General features: G+C 36.0%; 1 protein-coding gene across 3 annotated transcripts in view; it reads left to right on the plus strand.

Annotated features, from left to right (window-relative positions):
* Window positions 1-22305, plus strand: part of SCAF11 (SR-related CTD associated factor 11) — a 48233-nt gene that overhangs the window by 20136 nt on the left and 5792 nt on the right. For all 3 annotated transcript variants that reach the window (XM_063155172.1, XM_063155173.1, XM_063155174.1), the window contains exons 4-11: window positions 6501-6578; window positions 8275-8372; window positions 9393-9460; window positions 10084-10139; window positions 12453-12559; window positions 13490-13579; window positions 14874-14980; window positions 18744-21239. In XM_063155172.1, coding sequence (XP_063011242.1) covers window positions 6501-6578; window positions 8275-8372; window positions 9393-9460; window positions 10084-10139; window positions 12453-12559; window positions 13490-13579; window positions 14874-14980; window positions 18744-21239 — 3100 coding nt within the window. The remainder of the gene's footprint in view (window positions 1-6500; window positions 6579-8274; window positions 8373-9392; window positions 9461-10083; window positions 10140-12452; window positions 12560-13489; window positions 13580-14873; window positions 14981-18743; window positions 21240-22305) is intronic.

Here is a 22305-nt window from a genome sequence, read left to right on the forward strand (position 1 = left end):
AGCTTACTTTTTAAGAAGTGAGAGAATATAGATTTTTAAAAAGCACTTAAAAGAAATGAAAAAGCAATGTATAAAAATTGCCTTTATTCCAAAAGGTAAAGAGAGGTAGGAAACTTGCTGCAGAACAGGTCTAATACATTAGATCCTGTTGGCTAAATCTGAACATTTAGTTTCAGAATTCAATAGCATTACAGTTGAGTCAGTGCTATATTTTCTTTCCCTTCAAAGAAAGATGTCTAAAGCCTAAAAGAAAAGTGAGGGACAGACCAAGAATCCCCACAAAGGAGTTAATCTTCAGAGTAACTTTTTAATAAGTCCCTTGAATTGTTCTGCTCTCTTTGGCTGTGTTAATTGTGGCATTTGAGAGCATTGCTATGCACAAAATCAGTTGCCTATACTATTAAACTCTTCTGTACGATTAGACTGTTGACTTGTGTGCTTTTGGCCGTGCTAAGTAGTGCTCGCCCAGTCACTGCCGGGGGCTGTTCTCAGTAGGCACACGAAGATTGACATAAATGTTTGTCATCCTGTGCCAGCTGTCAACCACTTCTGTAAACCAACGTGGTGTAATTTACTAATGAAGACTCTCAAGCTTGAGGCTTTGTATTTCAGTGAGTTTGTGCTGGAAGATCATAAAAAAGTAGAAGGTGCTAAATCAGGAGCTGAGGTTACTGGACACACCCTTCAGTGGGAATGTAGAAGGACAGTGTAAGGTTGCTTTCAGTGTTAAGAGCATGCATGTGGTAACATTATTCTGGCCACATAAAAAAAGGGGGGAGGGTCTAGCCAACAACAAAAACCCCCTGGCTAGAGTCTTTAAATACCACCAGTAATGTCGTGTTACACCAAAGGAAGCAATTACATTAATATGTTTCTGTCATCTGTAATACTATTAATATATTTAAACTACTTGGGTCAAAACGAAATTTATTTAAACTTTTTTTTCTGATAAACTTGTATTTTGTATTTTCATTGGTAAGCACATGTTTTAGTTTATAATAATTGGTTCTGAAAGGATTTAAGTGAAACTGATACAAAGAAAAGTTAACTAAGCATCTGTGGCAAACATGCACAAAGTAGTTAACACCACCTCAACTAAGACAACTGCTTTAGCAGCTGTGGTGTCGTGCCTGTATGCATTAGAGAAAAATCTCTTTGTTTTTCTATTTGATTCAAAGAAAACAATCTTAGAAACAATAAATATTTACTTTAGTGTAGGCTTTTTAACTTCCTTTCTGTTCTTCAGAGTGCTAAGAAATCTACTGGAGATTTCTATATCTGTTCTTCTATTATTTCTCTTATGAACTGTCATGAGAGATGAGTGTTGAAGAAAAGATTCAGTGTGTTGTCTGCATTATTACAATGTTTGTGTAACAGACATTGATTTCAGTGACCCTCACCTACCAAGCTTTTTTATCTCATGCTCTAATCCTGGTTTCCCGCATTATTTTTTCCCCATCTGGAGAATTTGAAAGTGGAGTATGTACAGTCATAAATGCTCCAAAGCCTTGGGGCATATTCAGGTAGGCCTGAATAGGGTTGAATATCTGTGGTTGACTAAATAACACTAAGCAGTTGGCACAAAGAGCTGTCTTGCAGTATGTTTCTAGTGGATGTTCTTAGGTGATTTATTCATAGATTTTGATGTTCAGTTCTTAGAGTAGTCATTGCCTTTGTGCTCATACAAGGTTTGGATTATTGTGTATGTGTATTATACTACTGCACATGTATATTCTTCTGAGGTTAAGGAGAGTTACCTGTATGATAACTGGGATTCTTAATGTGTTTTCTGGTCTTTCTGATCTGGATTCTTTTTTTCTGAAGGATATAGGAAGGAATCAGCTTAAGTGGCAACAACATTCACAGAGATCTTCAGTACAGAGAATTATGGGCAAGATTTAAGATGACACTAATGAACAAAACATAGATTGTGTTCAAAGAAACACAACCTAAAACCCCAAAAATAACAGTGGAAAAAACCTTATTGTTCAAGTATACCCAAAGTGATCTATAAGTAGACAGTTCATCTGAGAACCGATGTTCAGAAAAACTGTATTAATCAAATTGTTTTGGGAAGTGTAGATTTTAAACACCCTTTTGCAAATTACATGTTTGCTTTGTAGTATACAGTTGTTCTTGGCTGTTTCCCCACTTAAGCAGGGGGATTGGGCAAGATGACTTCCAGAGATCTCTTCCAACCTCAGCCACTTTGTGATTTTGCAAGAACATTTGTGTAGCAACTTATGAATGTTAATACTGTTGAAGGCCAGTGCAAAAGTCTGAGTGGTTTTCATTTTACTCCAGTTCTTCCAATAGTGTCAATACAATTAAACTTAATTTGTCAACACTTTATGGCAATTTTGAGTTGGACCTTAAGAACTGGCCAGCTGTGTCATGTAGGTAGAGAGAAGAGAGCTGTTTAGATTTGTAACTAAGTAGTCTACTGATTAGCTGTTAAAACTGTAATCTGTTCTTTTGCACTCTGTATCATTACTATCAGTGATTTTGCCCTCCAAAAAAGACTTGTCAGAAATCGTGCTTTCTTAAAGTATAACTGTAAAACTTTTAAATGTACTTACTTTTTGAAAGTAGACTGAAAAAAAGGTAATGGTAAGGTTTTGCATGCTTCTAGAAAATAGTGCGTTTTCTGATGTGTTCCTGCTTTCATTAAAATGTGGAGAGGGTGTTTCTCACTACATGTGGTGTAATGGTCTCCCTGTTCACTGAAGCTGGAGGTGTTACTGTGGGCTTTTTGCTGTACTGTTTTTACAAGGTGAAGTGAATTATACAGACATAGCTTTAACAGTCTAAATCTCACTTTAAGTCTGAATTTATTTAGGAGAATCTGGTATTATTTGTGTTTAACACATTTTCTAAGATTGCAGGATCGTGTTTCTTTTTGTATCATCTTTTCAATACAAAATTTGGAGAACAGACTTTATTATGAGCCACTTGAAGAAAAAAAAATGGTGGAGGGATTTACTGCAGCAACTTGAATTCTGTACTTGCATCTTGTTACTGCTTGTTATGAAACCTCTTAACATGGAACTTGATGAGATGGGGGTATCTGTCAAAGTTATTTATCAGCCAAATATGTTTTAGGGTTAGCTTGCACCTGTTGGTATAGCTTTCTGAAAATTCCTGGCTGGAATATAGTAACTGCTTCATCCTTTTGCCTACCTCACTTAGTTCAAATGCTGTTTGAAGTGATGCAGTTAAAACTGGGGACTATTGCTCCTTGAGTTTAGAGAGCACAGTTCTGTGTCACTCTAGCAGTTACAGGAATATAGAAATTAAGTTATGCCTGTGAAGCTAAAGTAAGATTTTTCTAGAGTGTCATAAAAAACAAATAAAATACAATTTATTTTTTTAAAATCTGAAAATGAAACACATTGCTTGTGGATAACTTTCCAGGGCTTGCAGGTTTTTGTGAATGCTTATGTATTTTATGAAGCGAATTCTTCAGCTATCACAGGATGGGTGAAAGAATAAATCACTGTGGAGTTATCAGGTTTAACAGGAAAACTCTCAATAGTTTCATGTGGAAAATAAAACAATCAAAGATATTTTGAAGTCTGCTAAGCTACTAGTGTGTGGTTTTCTAAAGAAAGAACTGTTTGGAAGCAAAGCAAGCAGGCCACAAATACCTGTGCTGAGGTTCTAATGATGTTGATGTGCTGCATATTCTGATTTTTAAAGCTATGGTAAAGAAAGGTATTGTAACAATCTGTGGTTCTTCTAAGTTTTGATGCATTTCACATACCTTCTCCCTTGTGCACAATAAAAGTGGTAGCTGCACCTCAGACTTGCTCCATCTCAGCATCTTCTTTCTTGTTTTAAATATTCTTTATCGAAAAGTACAGTGTACATTCTCTATTACTTACAATGCTCCCTGAATGGAAACTTCAGAAGAGTAGAATTGCTAACCTGCCTTTGATGAAAGAAGACTCAACACCTTTGTTACCTGAACCAGGTTCTCAAAAAACAGGAGAGATGAGTTAAAGGTCACCACTCCTCATAATTGCATCTTCTAATGAATGTTGACTTTTTCTACCTTTATTCTTTTCTGTAGCATATAAATCCTGTCTTGCTGTTGGGAAGAGGGACAGGGGAGGAACTTTGGGTTTTTTCTTCCATTTTTTCCAACATTTTAAAGGTTTGCTTTTATTTGTTAGCAGACAGGTGAGAACTGATGCATGTTTATAGACAGAAGTAACTTCTAGTTTCCCTCAGGGTACTCAAAACCGTACTCCACCTGGGGATGTACAACCAAATGTCCTGAGTTTATTGGAATTTCTTGTCAGCTTACAGAAAATGCTAAGGCCACAAAAAGCAACTGAGTAGGAGTGGAAAGAGCATCCGCTGTTTCTGAACATATCTGAACCTAATGGTAGTTTTTGACTCTTCCAGAATGTTCTCCTCCCTTTTTACTACTGTATAAAACTGTATTAAGTTGTTAAACATTTGTTCAGAAGAATTGAACATCTTTCTAGTGAAGCAAAACCAGCTGTTATTTGGATTGCTGCTAGTAACACTTAGATTCTGTGATACTTTATTGCAGTGAATAAACGGAACTTGCAGTGACTTAAACTTGGGAAGATAACTTGACATTCATGTGTAAATTTAATGTAGGAAGAGACTGTATTGGATAAACATTTCAGCTAAGGTAGATCCTGAAATGAGAATAAAAATGGCTAAGAAAAATAACTTCCTCCTACCTATCTTTTACAATCTGGCATATCTAAGAATGAAAGTATGTACCTTGATGTTTGCAGTGGATTCAGAAGCTGCAGTGCATTGCATGCTATCAAATATCCTGATGGAACTTTGCACTACTGTGTTACTGTGGGTTAGCTGCACCTTGACTACAGGACAAGAACTGTCTTCATTATCTGAGTCCTTAGGGAACAGGCCCAATTACCCAATATGCTTTTCTTGTCTGGGGCCATGACACTGCAGAGAACAATGGTATCCCCCAAAAGAGGAAGTTTTTAGTTAGGACAAAATACCAGAGCATCAAAGGGTGGGTAATGGCTTTAACTTACATTCTTGTTCAACAGCTTATACCTGAAACTCCCCCTGGGGATTTTTTTAAAATCAGTCTTGTTTGGTTCTATCTACTTCAGTTGAAATCAGAAGCTCAAAAACTTCCTGAATGCTCCATGTTTGGGGGCTGGTATGTGAAAATGAAGTTGAGCACTCCTTGAAATTGAGAAAAGAACAGAATTAACTGGAAAATTAGAAGGCCTGATGAAAAAACAGCAATGAAGTTGTTCACAACTGGATTTTGGGGCAGAGTTCTTATGCAGGTTTTTCCTAGCTTCTTATGTAATTCTAGTATGGCATCTTGCTTGCATAGATGCCCTGTAGCTCTCTAAATTGCAGAAATTATATGCCTCTTCAGGGCATGCAGTTCCTGTACTGGATCTTGTTCTGTGAATGAATTAGGGCTGGACACTGGGGTGTGTTTTGGTTTTTTATTTTGTTTTACAGGTGTTGAACTGAGCCTCTGAAGGCCAGTGGAATTTAGGTGGGTGTGGAGGGTGTAATGATGACAAAACCCCCAAACCAAACAAAGAACCACACCCCCACAACAAACATGTCTGGAATTAAAAGGGATAAAGGGTTCTCTCACAGCAAAAGTCAATATCTAATATGGATTCTTCTTAAAGCTGATTGACTACATGATCCACTTACCTGGCACTTCAGTTGAAATTTCCCATTTCCGTGCTTAATAATGTGTTATTGTTCTGTGTGTGTGTGTTTTATCTGATGTAGTGCAGCCTCAATAAGAGAGCATTTAGATGATCAGGGAAAAACAATAAATGGCTATTTCCATCAAACAGTAAGGTAAAATAGCCTTCAGTTCCCTTTTCTTGAAAATTGATTCGTAAAACTTTAGATGTACTACATGTGGGAATCTGTTGTCTGCTGACTGCAACAAGAGATGTGTTATAACCACTGTTTGCTTTATGCATTACCAGTTTTATGCTTTGAGGGAGACACAATGCAGCCCACTTCCTGTTGAAAATAAAATGTTAGAACAATATGAAATGTAGAGGACATTTGCATATTGTTATGCTTTTCGGTGTGTTATCAACATTAATCTGGTAAAGCAGTGTACCAGCTACTAAGAAAAATTAGCTTTATCCCAGCCAAAATCGAGACACACTGGTATAAAATCAGTTACCTAAAAGGAATTAAAAGACCAGCAAATGAAGGTAACTTGATGTAAAATGCTTTAAATGCTTTTCCTTTTCTAAACACAACTTCTGGCTTATATTCTGGTTTCCTTTAAATTTTTCCCTGAAAGAGCTATCTGCTTATATAAAACAAAATACTGAGTGTATGGATAATGTGTCCAAATGCATCCTTACTGTGAACAAATTGGGACTTTGTATGCTTCTGTAAGCTACTATAATAGTGAATAAAAGTTTAGAAAATTCCAGGGCTTCTCTTAACTCATTACCAAGTTTGTAATAAGAAAAATAATTTTTCAGACGCAGGCTTCGTGTCCTATTGATCGCAGACCATTTCAAGCAGTGTGCAGGCTGGATGCACTGGATAACCAGATAAAGGTATGTTCCAGACTTATTTTCTTAAATAAGTCCCCTTGTAGGAATGTCCAAGTTCCTTTCCTGCAGCCTTTCATTCATATAAAATGAAATTGTGGTGTTAAATAAGCTTTCTTAACAAAGTAATTGCTGTTTCAATGTTTCTATTACATATTTGAAGCTAGGAATTATTCTTAATTATTTTTTCAGAGCAAGTCTTTTACCAGAGTAATAATAATCATAAAGCTGCTGTTGCTACTTTGTAGTATCTCTGAGCATTCATGATATATCCAAGAATAGAAGTATAGTAATTGGTCTCAAAGTGTTTTTTAAACTAGGTTTTGTAAACAACTGCTATACCAATTATCCTGCAATACTGCCTTTTTTTTTAGCTGAGGTGAATCTTCTGGGTTCACAGCCTCCAATTCCCAGACAAAAACGCAAGAGGATCAATTAATGTTAAATTTTGTTCAAACAAAATCTGAATTTTTTTTCAGTTCTGAATTCTTCTTAAAAATACTGATACAGAGATTAGTTTATCAAGTAGGAAAAAACCTCTTCTGATAGTTGATCTTGAAAATGCATATAGAAAGATCCTGGTAATTCCATGTTCAATTTGAAAATTTTGTGATGAAATTATGCTTATAAGTAGTTCATAAGCTGCTGGTCTTGCACTTCATGACATTTTGAAAACAGGCTTCCACTACTCATTTCTTGTACTTCTGGAGGCCCAGGCAGTCACTTGTAAAGGAGCCATGCTGCCAACTAGAGGTGCTTCCTTCTCATAGAAAACCATGCTTGTGTATTTTGTCTTCTTTATTTCTGAAGAATCAAGGAAGTAGTTGAAATGGGATAAACCGAAGTTTACATTTGGAAAAGTATAAAGGCTGTATCAAAATATAGTTTGAAAGACTGTCTGTTCACAGAATTGCAGTGTAAACAGGTGAGAGAGAAAAATGTCCTTCCCTGAAAAAGAGCCACTGGAGCTGTAGGAATAGGTGGAATGTGTACCAAGATATACAGACATGGTGGTCAGCATCATCAGTGGCACTCTCAGGAGACTGGCAGCTTTCTTTGAGATATTCACAATTAGCATGCTAATATGTTAGGAGGCTGCATGAAAAGCCAGATTTTGGGGGTGAGGAAATACAAAATTTCTAATGCAAACAATTGCAGTGTAGCCATTGAAGCAACTTCACAGTGTGAAATAAAAGTTGTATTGCTCTCAGCGTTTTTGAGATGTGAAAAAAAACACCTCGGTCATTTTACTCTAGAAGAAAATTGTGTGTTTGAATTATGAGGAAGCATATTAATTTGAGTAGTAGTTCAGCATTTTCCCAAGGTGAAACTTGTGTATTCTGAACAAACAACTTAGTTTTAAAAACTTAGCTTATAGATTCTTAATGGAAACTAGTGCATAGCTCTGAGACACTTGCCATGGCAGTTGGAATGTTCAGGATTTTTTTGTTCTGTGGTATGCATCTCAGACATTGTCAATAGCATATCAAGGTGTAGGTTTTTCTATTTTATGGGAAAAAAAATGAAATCTCCAAACTGTGAAGTCAAAGTCATGTCTACTTCAAAAGAAGTAAGATTTGAAATGTTTTCTGGTCCTTCTGTTTGAGTTTAATTTCTGTACAGACCTGAAGAGACTTTGTATGAATTTAAAGCCCAAGTGTCATGACATTCTAGATTGGGTTGATTCTATTTTACAACACAGGTTCAGGTTACAAAACAACTAAGGAGGAAGGAGGAAGAGGAAAACTGTGCCTGCAATAAGAAAACTTACAGCCATGTGAAGATGAGAAGTTTTGTGAGGTTGGTCAGCCGTGTAATTTCAAACGTTTGAATTGGAATATTCAAAAGAAATAAAATCAATTGGTTTTACATGTACAGCCTGAAAATTTTGTAAAATTATTTTTATTTTAAAATATGTTTGTTTTCATGAGTGGTAGTTTAATTTTACTTTTATAATTGCTGTAATTCCCACTTAAATAGTTAAAAGAGCAGAGAAGAAGTGAAGGGCAATGTATTTCTTGCATTGATCTCTGTGAAAGTTGCATTTTTCCAGCAATTCTGAAAAATTTTACATTCCTTTGAAGTATGGCTACATCAAATTCTAACAATATAAATATTTTTTTGTTTGTTTCTCTAAACAAAGATCCACTTTTCTTGCATATTATCATAAGCACTGGCGATGTTCCTCTTCTGTAAAACATAGTTGTAGTCAAGAACTGATTTTATTCTAGTAAGCTTGAGAGGGAACATATCTGTTGTTATATAGAAATAACCTTTCTGTTTTAGTAAACATTATCTTGTAACATTTGCTGCATTGTATAAAGGAAAGTTGAGGATTACACAGATGAATTTTGCTAAATAGTGCTTATCTAAAGTCAGTGTTTATTGGAATGTATGAAAACTACAGAGTTCTTGAAGTTTAATGTGAAGCAGACTTCATTACAGCAAAGATAACTGGAGGTAAATTACCTTTTTTAACTCATAAGAAATAAGATTCACCATTCTGAATCAACACTGACTGATATTCTTAAAGGGAAGCAGGTTATAACATCTTTCACATGTTGCCATGAAATCAAACAAATCTCAGCATTCTGATTTAGTATAGGATATTAACTTTTATGTAAATTGGTTTTCTTTTTTTTTTCTAAGCTGTTTGAAACACTATGGCTTTTGAAATACAAAAGATGATATGCAAGTTCAGATTTTAATAGTAGTTAGAACTTGATTTATGTGCAAAGAATAAAATTACCTTCAAATAGGAGAATATTTTGTTTGGATGCCTAGAAACTGCTTTTTTAATGTCTTTTTTTGGTCTTGCAGAAGAGCTGTATGTCCAGAAAGAGGGCCAGTAACAATAAAATTAAGCAGAATTGTGAAGAAAAAATACAGTAAGTTGGTATTTGCCAGAATTGCTGTGTTTTATTAAGGAACTCTAGACTATCTTTCTTGATGAGCCAATTTAATTTTTTAAAATTGCTTACATTTTTATATAAAACTGAAAATCCAAGTAGTAGAAATGTGGAACTTCTAGAGCAGAATTGCAGTATGTGAAACTCCTGTTCTTATAGTACTGGAAAACTGCCTCTTCAATTTCAGTCACAACTCAAATGGATGTGGTTTCAGCCTCAAGTAATTTTCTGCATCAGGCAGCTGGGGAACTGCTAATGACTAGCTTTTATTCACAGAAGTTTTTTTTGGTGAGAGTTCAAACACAACCAACATTTAGCTGTGTTTTGAGATTGCTGTTCTTAGGGGTGTATTCAATAAAAGTTGTTTGATAAGTCTGTTCATAACTTAGGAAATAAAGAAAATAACTGAAGAGGTAAAAACTGCTTGGTATCTAAAAAGCCATTGTAAAGGTGTGTGCATTTTCATTTTACTCAATTGTATGTAAACATTGTAAATGCACTCAAGATACACATTTTATTAACCTCCCATTGCATTAATGATTTTGATGAACAATCAAGAATATGTTAAAGTTAAGATGAAAGTTTTGTTCTTTGTTTCACAGGTAATATTTTGCATGACAAACAAAACAAGAAAGCATTCTCTGTGAAGATGAACAAGGTTGGTTCTGAAAAGGAAACATTTGTAAATGCTTTCTTTTATTAGAGCATTTTTAAGACTACCTTCCTGCCTTTTTCTGAGGTTAACTTCTCCAAAATTTGTTCATTTTGGTATGATTAAAACTTTTTTATTTTGTCTCTTTTTGTCTTGAAGTAATTAGAATATAGTGCCGGGTTATGTGAGCTTCTTTCTCAGATTAAAATTAGTTTTGTGGTGGTAAATATTTTCATTTAGATTAGGCTGTTACATTATAAGATCCTGAACTCTGTTTTCATTCGTCTCCTTTCATCCAAAGGAAGAGGGTTTCATCTTCCTTTGGGAAGATTTTAGCCAAGCACCATTATATGAAGGTTTTCATTATTTTCAATAAAATATATAGATGTAATCAACCAAGTAATTTATGTGAATCTGACGTAGACATTATGGTTTGCATCAAATTGGGATTTTTTAAAATGTGACATTTCTGTCAAGAAGGTTTTTGTTTCCAGGTTTCTTCTTTATAAATCTTGGCCTATAAACACAGGATCACTAGATGCCAGATTTATAAGGAGCTGTAAAGGCTTTTGTTTGATTTCTACCATCCCTCCTTTCAAAAATACTTTGTGTCTCTGAGACACAAATTTTTGATCAGTGCTTTCTTACTCATAGTTGTAGCTGTAAATGAATGTGCAAGTTTTAGGCCATAAATTTAATTCTGCAGTGTAAATGCCATAATTTGCCATCATTCTATCTTACCTGAAGTTTGAATATTTGGAGGAAAAGCTTTGTGTTGTTTCATGTAGTATGGGGCACATGTATTTTCAGCAGCAGATGGCCTGAATTGTAACTTCTGTTTGGTGCTCATTACACCATAGTTGTCAGGGATATTGTTACCTCCAGTCTGCCCCTTCTAAGTCAGGTATTTGGAAATTTGGATTCTGTTGCCCTGTAAACTTAGAGTATATTTCACTGCATTGAGGGGGTTTTGATCTGGAAAGACAGGGTTTAACGGTAGATCAGCCACTAATGTGACTTCGTGGCTGGGGAATGCTTCATTTTTAGTTTTACTGATTTATGGTGAAGTATCTAATAGCACCTGTAGCAAAAAAAAAGTGCATAAACAAAAGTAGAACCATTAAAAACCTTCAGGAGGAAGCACGGGACTCTTTTAATTTCTTTTAAATTTCGAACATTATCCAACAAATGTTCAAAATTTAAAAGAAAGCCATGGTCTACTAGCAACTACTTCATAAGGATATTTGTGGAACATCTGGATAGCTCTTTTAATTGGAGAGAGAAAGGTTAATATTAAAAAATTATATTATTCTTAAAATAAAACTTGAACACAACAGTTTTTTCAGCAAAACTTGAAATTTTTACACTGATAAAATAGGGCATTTTCCCTGCAGAAGCAGCTCTGTGTGCCAAAGTTTGATGGAGCATATGGATAATTTCTGCATATTGAGACATGTATTTTTATACATCCCACTCCAAAGTTTATTTTTCATTTTTCTGAATTAAAATTACAGGAGTATTCTAAGTTCCTGTACTAAAATACCACCCTAGGGAATGAACAGGAAAGTTTTAGTCAGATTTGAGGTGGTATGAGCCCCTTAGGTGCTGTGACAAACATGGATCAGTGTAGGTATATATTAGTGTGGGAAGGGTACCTGGAGGACTGTTGGTGGTTTGTTGTTGGGGTTTGGTTTTTCCCCTGCAGCCGGTGCAGTGCCCAGAGCAGAGCTCCCTGCAAATGGCAGCAGCACACAGCGCGTGGCTGGGCCTTGTTAGCAATGTAAATGGCTGGTGCTGCTGGAATCTTTTGAAATACAAAGTGAGTGTTGTGCCTCTGTGTGAGGGCTCAGTAACTAGACACACTAGACAATCTTCATGTTCCATAGTCCTACCTGAGGGCAAAGGAGAATCCCAGCTATCCTCGTTAGGTTTTCTTGTTATTTGAAACAAAATATTTGGTGAATTGCTGTGAAGGTGCTTGAGCTGTGCTTACTGTGGTGCATTAGGTAGCAGAATTGTGAAAGAGAGAGAATCAGGGTTATTTATTCATAATGTCTGTTTGGAGCATGAAAGATTTTGCTTTATATAAAATATGAAGTTTATCTGCAAAGAGCAGTTGTTGAAAACTTAGAGACTGAATAGAGAAAATTTGTTTGCTTTAACTGCAAATATCTACATATACCTATGGGGCTATTATGGTGTCTGCTTTTTATGTACTAAATTCTTGCTGACCTAATTTAATTTCAGTGTATCTTCATGTATTTTGTGTTAATTATTTTATTTTGGGTGTCTTTAATTCATAATTTATTTTTTGTGTAGCCCAGAAGACAGACCTGCTGGAACGAGCGCATGAGAACTAATTTCTTCGGCACACTTCTGGCTGGTGGTAGCAGTGAAGAATCCTTTTTTAGCTGTAGAAATGACTGGTTAGTGTGTACTAGTGCTTCATATAAATTGATGGGTAACTGAATTGTGGATTCTTAACTTCCTTCTGCTCCTACCTGTATATATACTGCCTTGAAATCTTTTGAAGATTGGCAGAGTATTTATTCATTGATAAAGAGCAGTTAAAGGACAAACACAAATATTTTAATATGAGTACTGTTAAAAGGCACACCCCAATTTCTGTCATGTGTTCAGCATCAGAAGCACACACTTGAGTATTTTAACCTCATTGATTTCACAAGAGTTTTAATTTTAGTTCATGTTTATTTCCTTACTGAATTGAAGCCTTGGATAGGAAAGACTTAGCCCTGTTACTACAACAGCAGTTACCAATGAAGTTAATGGTAAATATCCTGGTTTGTATCAGAAACAATTTTCTTTGTTGTTGTTGTTTGATTCCAGGAGGAATACTTTAAACATCCATGAAGCAATTTTGCATTAAGCAAAATACTCAATTAAGTCTTTAACTTAAGAATGGGTGTATAAATAAATTGTTCATTGAATAAATGGAAGAAAAAGAACAGTCTAAAAGCATGTTATTTGAATAATATGGCCTAATTTAAAAAGTACTATATATGTTTTTGACAGTCTGTAAAAGATGAACTTTTTGCCAGGCATGCAACAGAATTAATTAGTCAAGGATGCAAAGTTTCTCCATCCTTCAACTTTCCAACAGACACATTTCATCTCCTGTTTTCCATTCCATCTGCTTTATTTGTTTAGGACTTCTTTTGTGTTTGCTGAGACTGTATTTTTCCTCTAAGCAATAACCAATGCATAGTTTAATCATGACTGTTGAAAGTTCTAATACAGTTAAATTAAAGTAATTGGTAGGAGTAGTTACTGAAATACAAAATTATCATAGTGCAAAGTTACTTTTTATAATTTCTTGTATGAAATTTGTCTTTCAGTACAGAATTCACAGAAGTCAATTCAGGGATCAGACAGAAGAGACAAGAACTGGAATTGTCCTGTTCATCTCTGATTGCTAGAGTTGAAAGGTCTGTGTTTTGGACTCGTAGTGGATGTTTATACTTCAAGTTTGGAGTTTGATTAATTCAAATTGGTCTTTAGATAGAATATTATTTTCATGAGACTATGTTTGCATTTAACTTGTTAATTTTTTGTGTATTTACTGCTTGGTGATTTTATGTCAATAGATTCTTTTTTGTATGTCTTAATACTTTTTTGGTACTTGTGACAAGCACAGTAACTCCACTGACTTGTGCCTCTTAATATGTCACCTTTTCACAGAAATGTGTGTTTGAATATGTTTTCTATTTGGAAGCTAATATTCAATGAGCTTTTAAAATTATCTCTGTCCCTAGATATCAGACTATGCTTGCTTTAACATCAATCTGATTCTGATTCTCCAGAGCACCCTGTACCCTACTTTCATGGGTTGGTTCTATCACTTTTTCTGTAATCATTTATAAAAAAATCCTGTTTGCATCTAAAAAGAGCTAACAGGAGTTGTATCAAGTGAAACAGAGAACATAAAGTAATTCTATGGGTTTTTTTGTCAGAGAGCAGATGTGTGTTAAAGCATGCCCTAAGGATATTTTTTGTGACTGTGAAGCAGAACCATAAAAATAACTGATTTTAAAATAACACAATAAGAAATTGGTTCTATCATCTTAATTTCATTACATATCTCTTTGCTCTTTTTGGTATTAAAAAAAGATTAAAGTTAAAATTGCAAGTGAAGAGTTTTAAAATTACAATAAATATTGCATCTAGGATTGAAATAATAAATTTATTACATTTGCATTTTCTTAGGAGAAGTTTCATTCCAACTCAGCCACAATGCAAAAAATGTAGATCCCCCTAACTAAACTCTGGTTTTGCCCAAGGTTTTCTGAAGGAGTCTGGATAAATATATATTTTTTGTTTGTATAAAGAAAAAAAAACCAGAGTATTTTCTAAATTCTCATGTAGACAGTTTCTCCTTTTTCTGCAGAAATGGTTGCTGTTCTGCTGAAGTACTGAATCAGCACTCATTTCCTTATTTCCAGTGCTATAACCTACTACTTTGGACTGGGCTGTTGCTGTTCTATATTTGAGTATAAAGAAAGCCAGATGTACATTGCTTTAACATAACATACCTTGTTCAAACAGTTTTAATAGATTAGGCAGTAAAATAAATCTGAAATTAAATATGACAAGGAAAGTCACCTATGATGAAGTTTAAAGGATTGTAGTTGCCTAATGTGTTTTGGTTTTGTGCATTGTTTCTAAGACTTGCTGCAAACAGCTAAAACAACTTATGTCACTGCTTTTGCTTTTACTTTGCAGTGCTCCTTTAATATCTTGTGGAGTTGAAGCTGAGACCTGTCTTCTCACTTCTTCTGCAGTGGCTGGAAGAGTTTTTCCAACAAATATCAGGCCTTTGGAAAACTTTGGTAAACATTTTTTTTGTAAGTTTTCTTTATAGCTCATGTGGAGCATTGTTAAAATATGATTATTAGAAATCAAACATAGTTAGTTACACTTAATGGGGAAAAAAATCTCTTTTGATGCAGTTTGGTACTATTTCAAAGTCAGCTACCTAATTTCTGAATTTGGAGTACAGAACATTAATCATCCACCTCAAAGCTGGTATAACTTATTCTTTTGAAGATTAAATTAATAATTATTTATGTAACTTCATTCCATTTCTAATTGCAACATTTTGTGCTCTTCTTTCGTCATTTCCTATTGTTCGAGGATAAATCTTATTTTGATGCATTATGAATGGCACATTTCAGAGGTATATTGTGTGCTGTGAGGAACAAACCTTTCTAGCAGGGAAGAACATTAGTCAGGAAGCAGCGAAGTGTATGGATCCCTTTCAGTTTGCCTACAAGCTCTACTGGGCAAAACCTTGCAAAAGTGCTGGAGCTCCATGGTCTGCCAGGAAAGCAGCAGAAGACAAGACATGGAAGGAATTGCCTTCTTCCAGTTACTTTAACAGCCTCTGTCTCCATGCTCAGCAAGAATGTAGTTTCTCTTCCAAAAAGCTGCACAAGTTCAAAGAAGTGGAAACAAAGGAGTTGTCTTTTATAAGGCTTGAGTTAATACCTTCTTTGAATTGGGAATCACACCACTTTCACTTGTCTAGTAGGCAGATAGGACAGATTTGGGTCTCCTGGCTTATGAATATTGTGTCAAAATAAATTATTGGAAGGAATTAAGTAGTAGTAGGATGATGAAAAAGTTGCATTCATATTCTTTATTCTTTTTAAAGGTATGTGTTTCACCTCCACATTTCCCAGTGAAAAATGGATAGGTTGCTTCCTCAGGTCTCTGATGTTTGGCAGTGCATTGTAGCTGATCCTTAACCATTTTGCTTCTAGTAATATACATGTCAGCTCATACCTCTTGACTTCCCTTTCTACTTTTCCACTTCTATAGTCAAGCTTTTTTGTTAGGATGTCCCAGAAGCATTAAAAATTATATTTAGAACAGAATCTTATAGTTTGTCTTGATTAGAATTTTGATGCTTTTACTGTGGACAAAGATTGAATTATAAGATTAGTGCCAACATACTACAGTGTTTTAAGATTCAGAGTTTTAAGTCATCTTTACATTTTATTTAAATACTTTCTATTGATAAGGAGCATGCAGGAATTAAGAGTCTTAAAATTTCCCAGTAAAACAAGGCGATGGTGGACATGAAGATGTCCCTTGAGGATTTTAGTCACATTCTGTTGAGTGAGTGTTGCTACCCCATTTCATTTTTATATAGCATCTGAGTAAAAGGACAGCATGCATAAGAAAAGGTAAAGACAAAGGCAAAGAGGAACCTAATCTGAATATTGTTAGAGATGCACAGCAAGTATATATATACATATATATAAAAGGACACAGACTTTTTAAAAAGGTGAAGAAAAGGATAATGAAGACAATAAATACATTTTAAAAAAGATGCAAACTGGTTATTTCATTTCTTACTAAATTGTGCCTGAAACAGCATAGCATAAGCATTTTTTATTTTCCTTTTATGCTTCTCTCAACTTTTGGTCTCACCTAAAGTATACAGTTTTGCAGCAGAGTAACAGCTGACTCTGGCTTCCAGAGTTGTACAAGGAGGCATACAAATATCAATAATGACCATATAACTATAGTGTCTGAATCATGCCTGTAACTGCTGCAGTTTTAGTAGTCTGCTACCATTAAATAGTCTGCTTTAATAACTTGACCTGAAAATGCTTTAGTGTATCTACAAATACCACTAAGGTTTATGTTGGCATTATGCAGTTTTTGTGTGATTAAAATATTTTTCAGTAAAGAGTTATTGAGCTGGAATGCCTTTTATTTGGTGCAAGTCCAAATCTTGTGAAGCTTTTCTGTTAAAATTTTACAAGTAGTAGGACATGCTAAAAAAGGATTTGTGCTTCACATGAAGATTTTGAATGTGCTAGAAAAATAACTCCCCTTTAAATTCTGTCCAGATTCCCACATTCCACTGATATTCTGCTGGAGTTTTTTTTACTATTGCAAGATTTCTTCTCCCTTGAAGAAAATAATCACAGATATTAAAATTTGAAATGTCATGTAACATCTAACTTTATTTCCTGGCTATTGTAATAGGTTTGAAGACATAATTAGTCTGAAACAGCCACCTGTTGCTAAGTGCTACTTAACTGCTGTAAAGTCACTTTGTAACAAAATGATTGGTGAGACTGTTAGAGTAGATACGCGAAATAGTGTCAGTCACCTGAAATTCCCTGGAAGTTCTTTACCGTCATGTTATTTTCTTTTAAATACATGGTACCTTCTATACAGTTGATGTTGGGGGGTTTTCATTTTCTCAAGTGATTATTTGATCATTGGACATGCAAAATCCAGAACCAGTCCTTTTTTTTTTTTTCATGTTCAGGCAAATTATTGTGTTTGCAAGGAAGGTCAGAGCATGTGATTGTAGTCCTGTGCTCTTTTAAAAGTGAGCAAGGTGGTTATGGAATTAATTCTCTTGAAATTATTGTTTGCATTTAATACAGTGATAGGCATTTTTGGTTCTGCTAACAAAGTAGTAAGTGGTAGAAAGAGGCTTTTTTGCAGTTACTTAGTTTTCTTATTCCAATCTTACTTTTCTAAAATATGTTTGTGAATACAGTAGCCAAATTTTTGCTGTAGCAGAAGCATGGGAAATAATGTGCAGAGTTAAAATCACACGTTTGTGATGTGAGAGATTTATTGCAAAATCTATAGCAATTAATCTTTCTTAGTTTGCACTGTTCGTGTATGAAATTGGAGCCATGAAAGAATGCATTTTAGCACCACATCCTTGATGCTTCCTGAAATCTGCACAAAGTGTGAAACAAATTAATGGACATCCCAAGAAATTAATTTAGTTCTGAAGTATTACATTCAAGTATATTTTCTTAATTATCATTAACCTTTAATTCCTGAGCTGTCCACCAGAAGCTTTCATAGCTGACAGTGCAGTCTTCCCTGTGCAGTGAACCCTTAGCTTCCCTAACTAGACTTTTGTTGAATGGTAGATGGCATGAAATAAATTAGTGCAGTATCACCACAAGAGCTGAGCTGCTTGCTAGGTGTGCCTTTGTCATTCTTTGTAGAGCTTTTGTTTTTTTAATGCACTGTAGGCTGCACGCTGTATGTGCTGCTGGCACCTTGGGTGTCTTGTGGCAGAGTTTAAGTTCAGTTTGCCCTATAACTGAATAAGTTTGCACTGTCATTGCTGTACCTGATCAACTGCTGCACATGTGATCTTCCACTGGTGGCCACTGGAAGATGTCCCATTCTCTAGTACTGTGCTTCATAACAACAAGCCTGTGTTATAGTGACGGGAACTGCTATATGCTAACACTGCTGTGTGGTTAATTAATAACTTTTCTAACAGCTTAAATGCTGGCTATCTTTGAGCAGCCATTTCAATAGCAGTTTCACTGTGCCTGCTGTCACTGTCCATGTAGCCATGCCAGCACTGCTTCTAAACTGTGTGTTCAGATGTCTGATGTGTCACTTTACCTTGTTTCTGTTCTTTAAAACAACCAGTTTTCATTTAAAAAAGAAAAAAAACTGTGGCAGTATTACATACTAAATCTTAAATTGTATTATTGGAGGATATCTGTTATGCTGCAGAAGGCCCTTTTATGTTCTTAAATATGTTCAGATAAATGATTATTATCAAATCTTAATGTCTTCTGTTTTTATTAGAATCTTTAGGCAAAGGATATGCTGTTGCATGTACCCAAGAAGGAGAAGAGAAAAAGGAAGCTTCTGGTTCATCTGGTACTAGAGGAAGTAGGAGGAAATCAGTTGCTACTACTCCTACGAGAAGGTCTGCACGGAACAGCAAAAACGAGGCTCTGACTCAGTCTCGGAGCTCCCCTCGATCGAGCAGTTCTGCTTGCAGTGCCCCTGAAAGCAATAACCCATCTCTGAATAAAACTCACTCAGAAGCAGAGAATGCTCCTCCAAAACGCAAGTCTAAAAGAGCAGTTAAACAACAAACACCTGCAGTTAAAAAGAAACTGAGACGTTCTGCACGTTCTGAAAAATCACCCTGTGGCTCAGTGGAAGATGATGACATTGCTGAGCCTGAAGCAGTCTTAACTTTAGATAAGGACCACCAGTCAGATAATGACAGCAATAATGCAAGCCTCCCACAGAAGAATAATGTAGAAACAGAATCTGCTAATGGATTGGAAAGCTGTAGTGAGCATGCAGAAATTGAGGAAACTACAGGAGAATGTGACAGAGATGAAGACAATTCAGGCAATGCAGATGTTAGTCTTTCTCTTCAAGAACTCCCAATACTAACTTTAGGAAGTGAAAGTCAGAAATTTAAAGTAAAAGATGTTATTGAAAAAAATGCAGATCTTGACAGTCAGGACAATTGTGAAAATACTCTTGAACAAGTGGAAACAGTAGCTAGTCCCAAAGATGATGTATGTGACCATGCAACTTCTGAAAAAGTAGATCAGACATCATGTAGTCCTCAGAAAGAATTAATGGAGAACACAGAAACTTTGACAAAAGTAGATCAACCCATAGCTAGTCCAGAAAATGAATTGTTGGAACATTTGGATCCTCTGGGAAAAGATCAGCCATTGGAGAGCCCTGGAAGTGAGTTGCCTGAGCATCCTGAAGCCATGGAAACAGATAATTCTGAGACTGAACTAAAACCAGTAGGAGACTGTGCAGATACAAAACCTGTTCAAGATGAAGAACCAGCTGCATTAATACACAGTATTTCTATGGACAGTACCTCAGAACAGCCCTCAAAAGAAAACACCTTTTCAGAAATTGAAGAGGGTGGAACTTCAGAGTCTCCACCAGTAAATGCTGAACATAAACATTTTGGTGAAGATAACAATGAAATGATACCAATGGACTGTGACTCATTTTGCAGTGACCAGAATGAACCTAAGATTGAGCAGTTAGTGCCACCTGAGAGTACAGAGCAAGAAGTGAACTCCTTAGAGTGTGATGTGGGAAACTCTCTATCAGGTTCTGATGAAAAAGATGAAACTGTTCCTCAAGCAAGAGAGTCCCAGCCAGAGCTCAAAAAAGAGAAAAAGGCTCGAACTAGAAGATCTAGATTTCACTCTCCATCGACAACTTGGTCTCCTTCTGGGAGAGAGGGCAGGCAATCTCAATCACCATCCCCTAAAAGGGAGACAACTGGAGACAGGAGCTCACGATCACCCAAGAAGGTAGTTGTGAAAGAGGGAAGGAGATCCTTATCTTGTTCTCCAAAGAGAGACACACTCAAAGATGAGAAAAAACCACCATCTCGATCTCCCAAAAGGGAAACTGTCAGGGAAAGCAGGAGGTCATCTTCCCGATCACGAATTAAGGATTCATCTCCAAGGCGAAAATCTAGGTCTCGAAGCAGTGATAGAGATAATCAAAGAAGAGATCGTGACAGAGAAAGAAGAAATAGGAGGTGGTCTAGGTCACGGTCACGGTCTAGATCAAGATCACGATCTAGGACTAGAAATAAAGGGTCTTCATTCACTAGAAATGAGAGGGAAAGTCATTCACCTCGATGGAAAGACAGATGGGCAAATGACAGCTGGAGAAGTCCCAGAGGAAATGATCGATACAGGAGAAATGATCAAGAGAAACAGAATGAAAATCTTAAAAAAGAGAAGGACAATAATACAGAAAAAAGCAACGATGATCAGTGTTCTTCAGATAAGCAGAGGAATGATTGTCCAGACTGGGTAATGGAGAAGATAAACTCTGTTCCTGAGGCCAGGAACAGAGAGAGAGAGAAACCACATTGGGAAGAGAGCAGGCATGATAATGCAGGACAGTCTTGGAATAAGAACTTTGGTTCAGGTTGGATTCCGAATCGAGGGAGAGGTCAGCGTGGCCGAGGTGGCCGTGGCCGAAGTGGTTTCATGTATGGAGACCAGAGTGAAAGTCACTGGCAAAACAGAAAACCTCTCTCAGGGAACACAGATGGTTCTGGGAATGAAGCTTCGAGGTTCTCGGAACAGCAGCCATGCAAGCGTAAGAATGAGCAAGAGTTTTCGTTCGAAACGCCTGCTGACAGGTCTGGGTGGACGTCTGCATCCAGCTGGGCTGTGAGGAAGACTTTACCTGCTGATGTGCAGAATTATTATTCAAGAAGGGGACGCAGTTCATCGAGCCCACAGTCTGGATGGGGAATGAGACAAGAAGAGGAGACACCTGAACAAGGTATTAATGGTTTTGAAGTATGATAGCTTTGTCACAGATGCAATAGCTGAACAAAATCCTGTCACATTGTCCTGTGATCTGATCTGCTGATAAGTTCTTTAAAAAATTATTTTGGGTGAATCGATACTCTTTTTGCAATATGGAGGGGTAAAGGTGAAATTTGGTGATTTCTTGTGTTTTGATGGCTTCTTGGTTTTGCATAAAGCCCAAGTCAGATTTAAGGACTGCATCTGAAGAGTGCTGCTGAAGTAAATTGATTTGGCTGAAGAGAAAGCATATCTTCATAGTTACTTTTAGCATCTGCAAAACTTTAAAAGGCTAATTTGTTTCAAAAATACATTAATTTGCCTGTGCAGACCCACACGGCAAATTTTGGAGATGACGAAGCAGCATATTGATATTTATCTTGCTCCTAGATAAGTAGTCCTGTTTAAATGCTTTTAAAAAATTTAGGGTAATTTATAAATACAAAACCAGTGCCTTTTCTGTATTTCAGTTTTAAAATTCCTCCAAAATGTTAATATCAGTCTAAATCAGTTTTAGAGGGGTTTTTATATCTAAAAGACAACTGCCCTGACAGAAATAAACTTTTTGGTAGAAAGTAAGTTAACTGAACTGTGGATGAGATTGATTCTGAGTAGTTAAGAAGTCATCCACAGATTATTAATGCCCTGATTAATAATCTTTAAAGATAGATGTGGATTGACTTCAAGAACTATGAAATCCATTTCTGAAGACACTGAAGACTTGCACTCTTGCACTCTCTCCTTGTTCTGCCTTTCATTTTTATGCATTTTCATCCCATATGCAAGCAGTTTTCTCCTTCTTGTGAGAGATAACTGCATCAGTGCCTTCCTAGTTTTGAGGCAACATTGTCACCCTTCTATCTGCTGCAGGGAAAACCTACCAAACCTGTAACTGAAAGCATTTTGTGATTCAGAGACTTTTTAATGTAGTTCAGGAGCAGTCATGCTGTTATTCACTTTTAGAAGCTGAGAATAGTACAATCATCTCTGATAACTGGATAAAACAGGCTAAGTTGCCATCATGACATGGTCCTCCAGGG

The sequence above is a fragment of the Melospiza melodia genome, chromosome 4 (assembly GCF_035770615.1).
Source record: "Melospiza melodia melodia isolate bMelMel2 chromosome 4, bMelMel2.pri, whole genome shotgun sequence".
Taxonomy (NCBI): Eukaryota; Metazoa; Chordata; class Aves; order Passeriformes; family Passerellidae; genus Melospiza; species Melospiza melodia.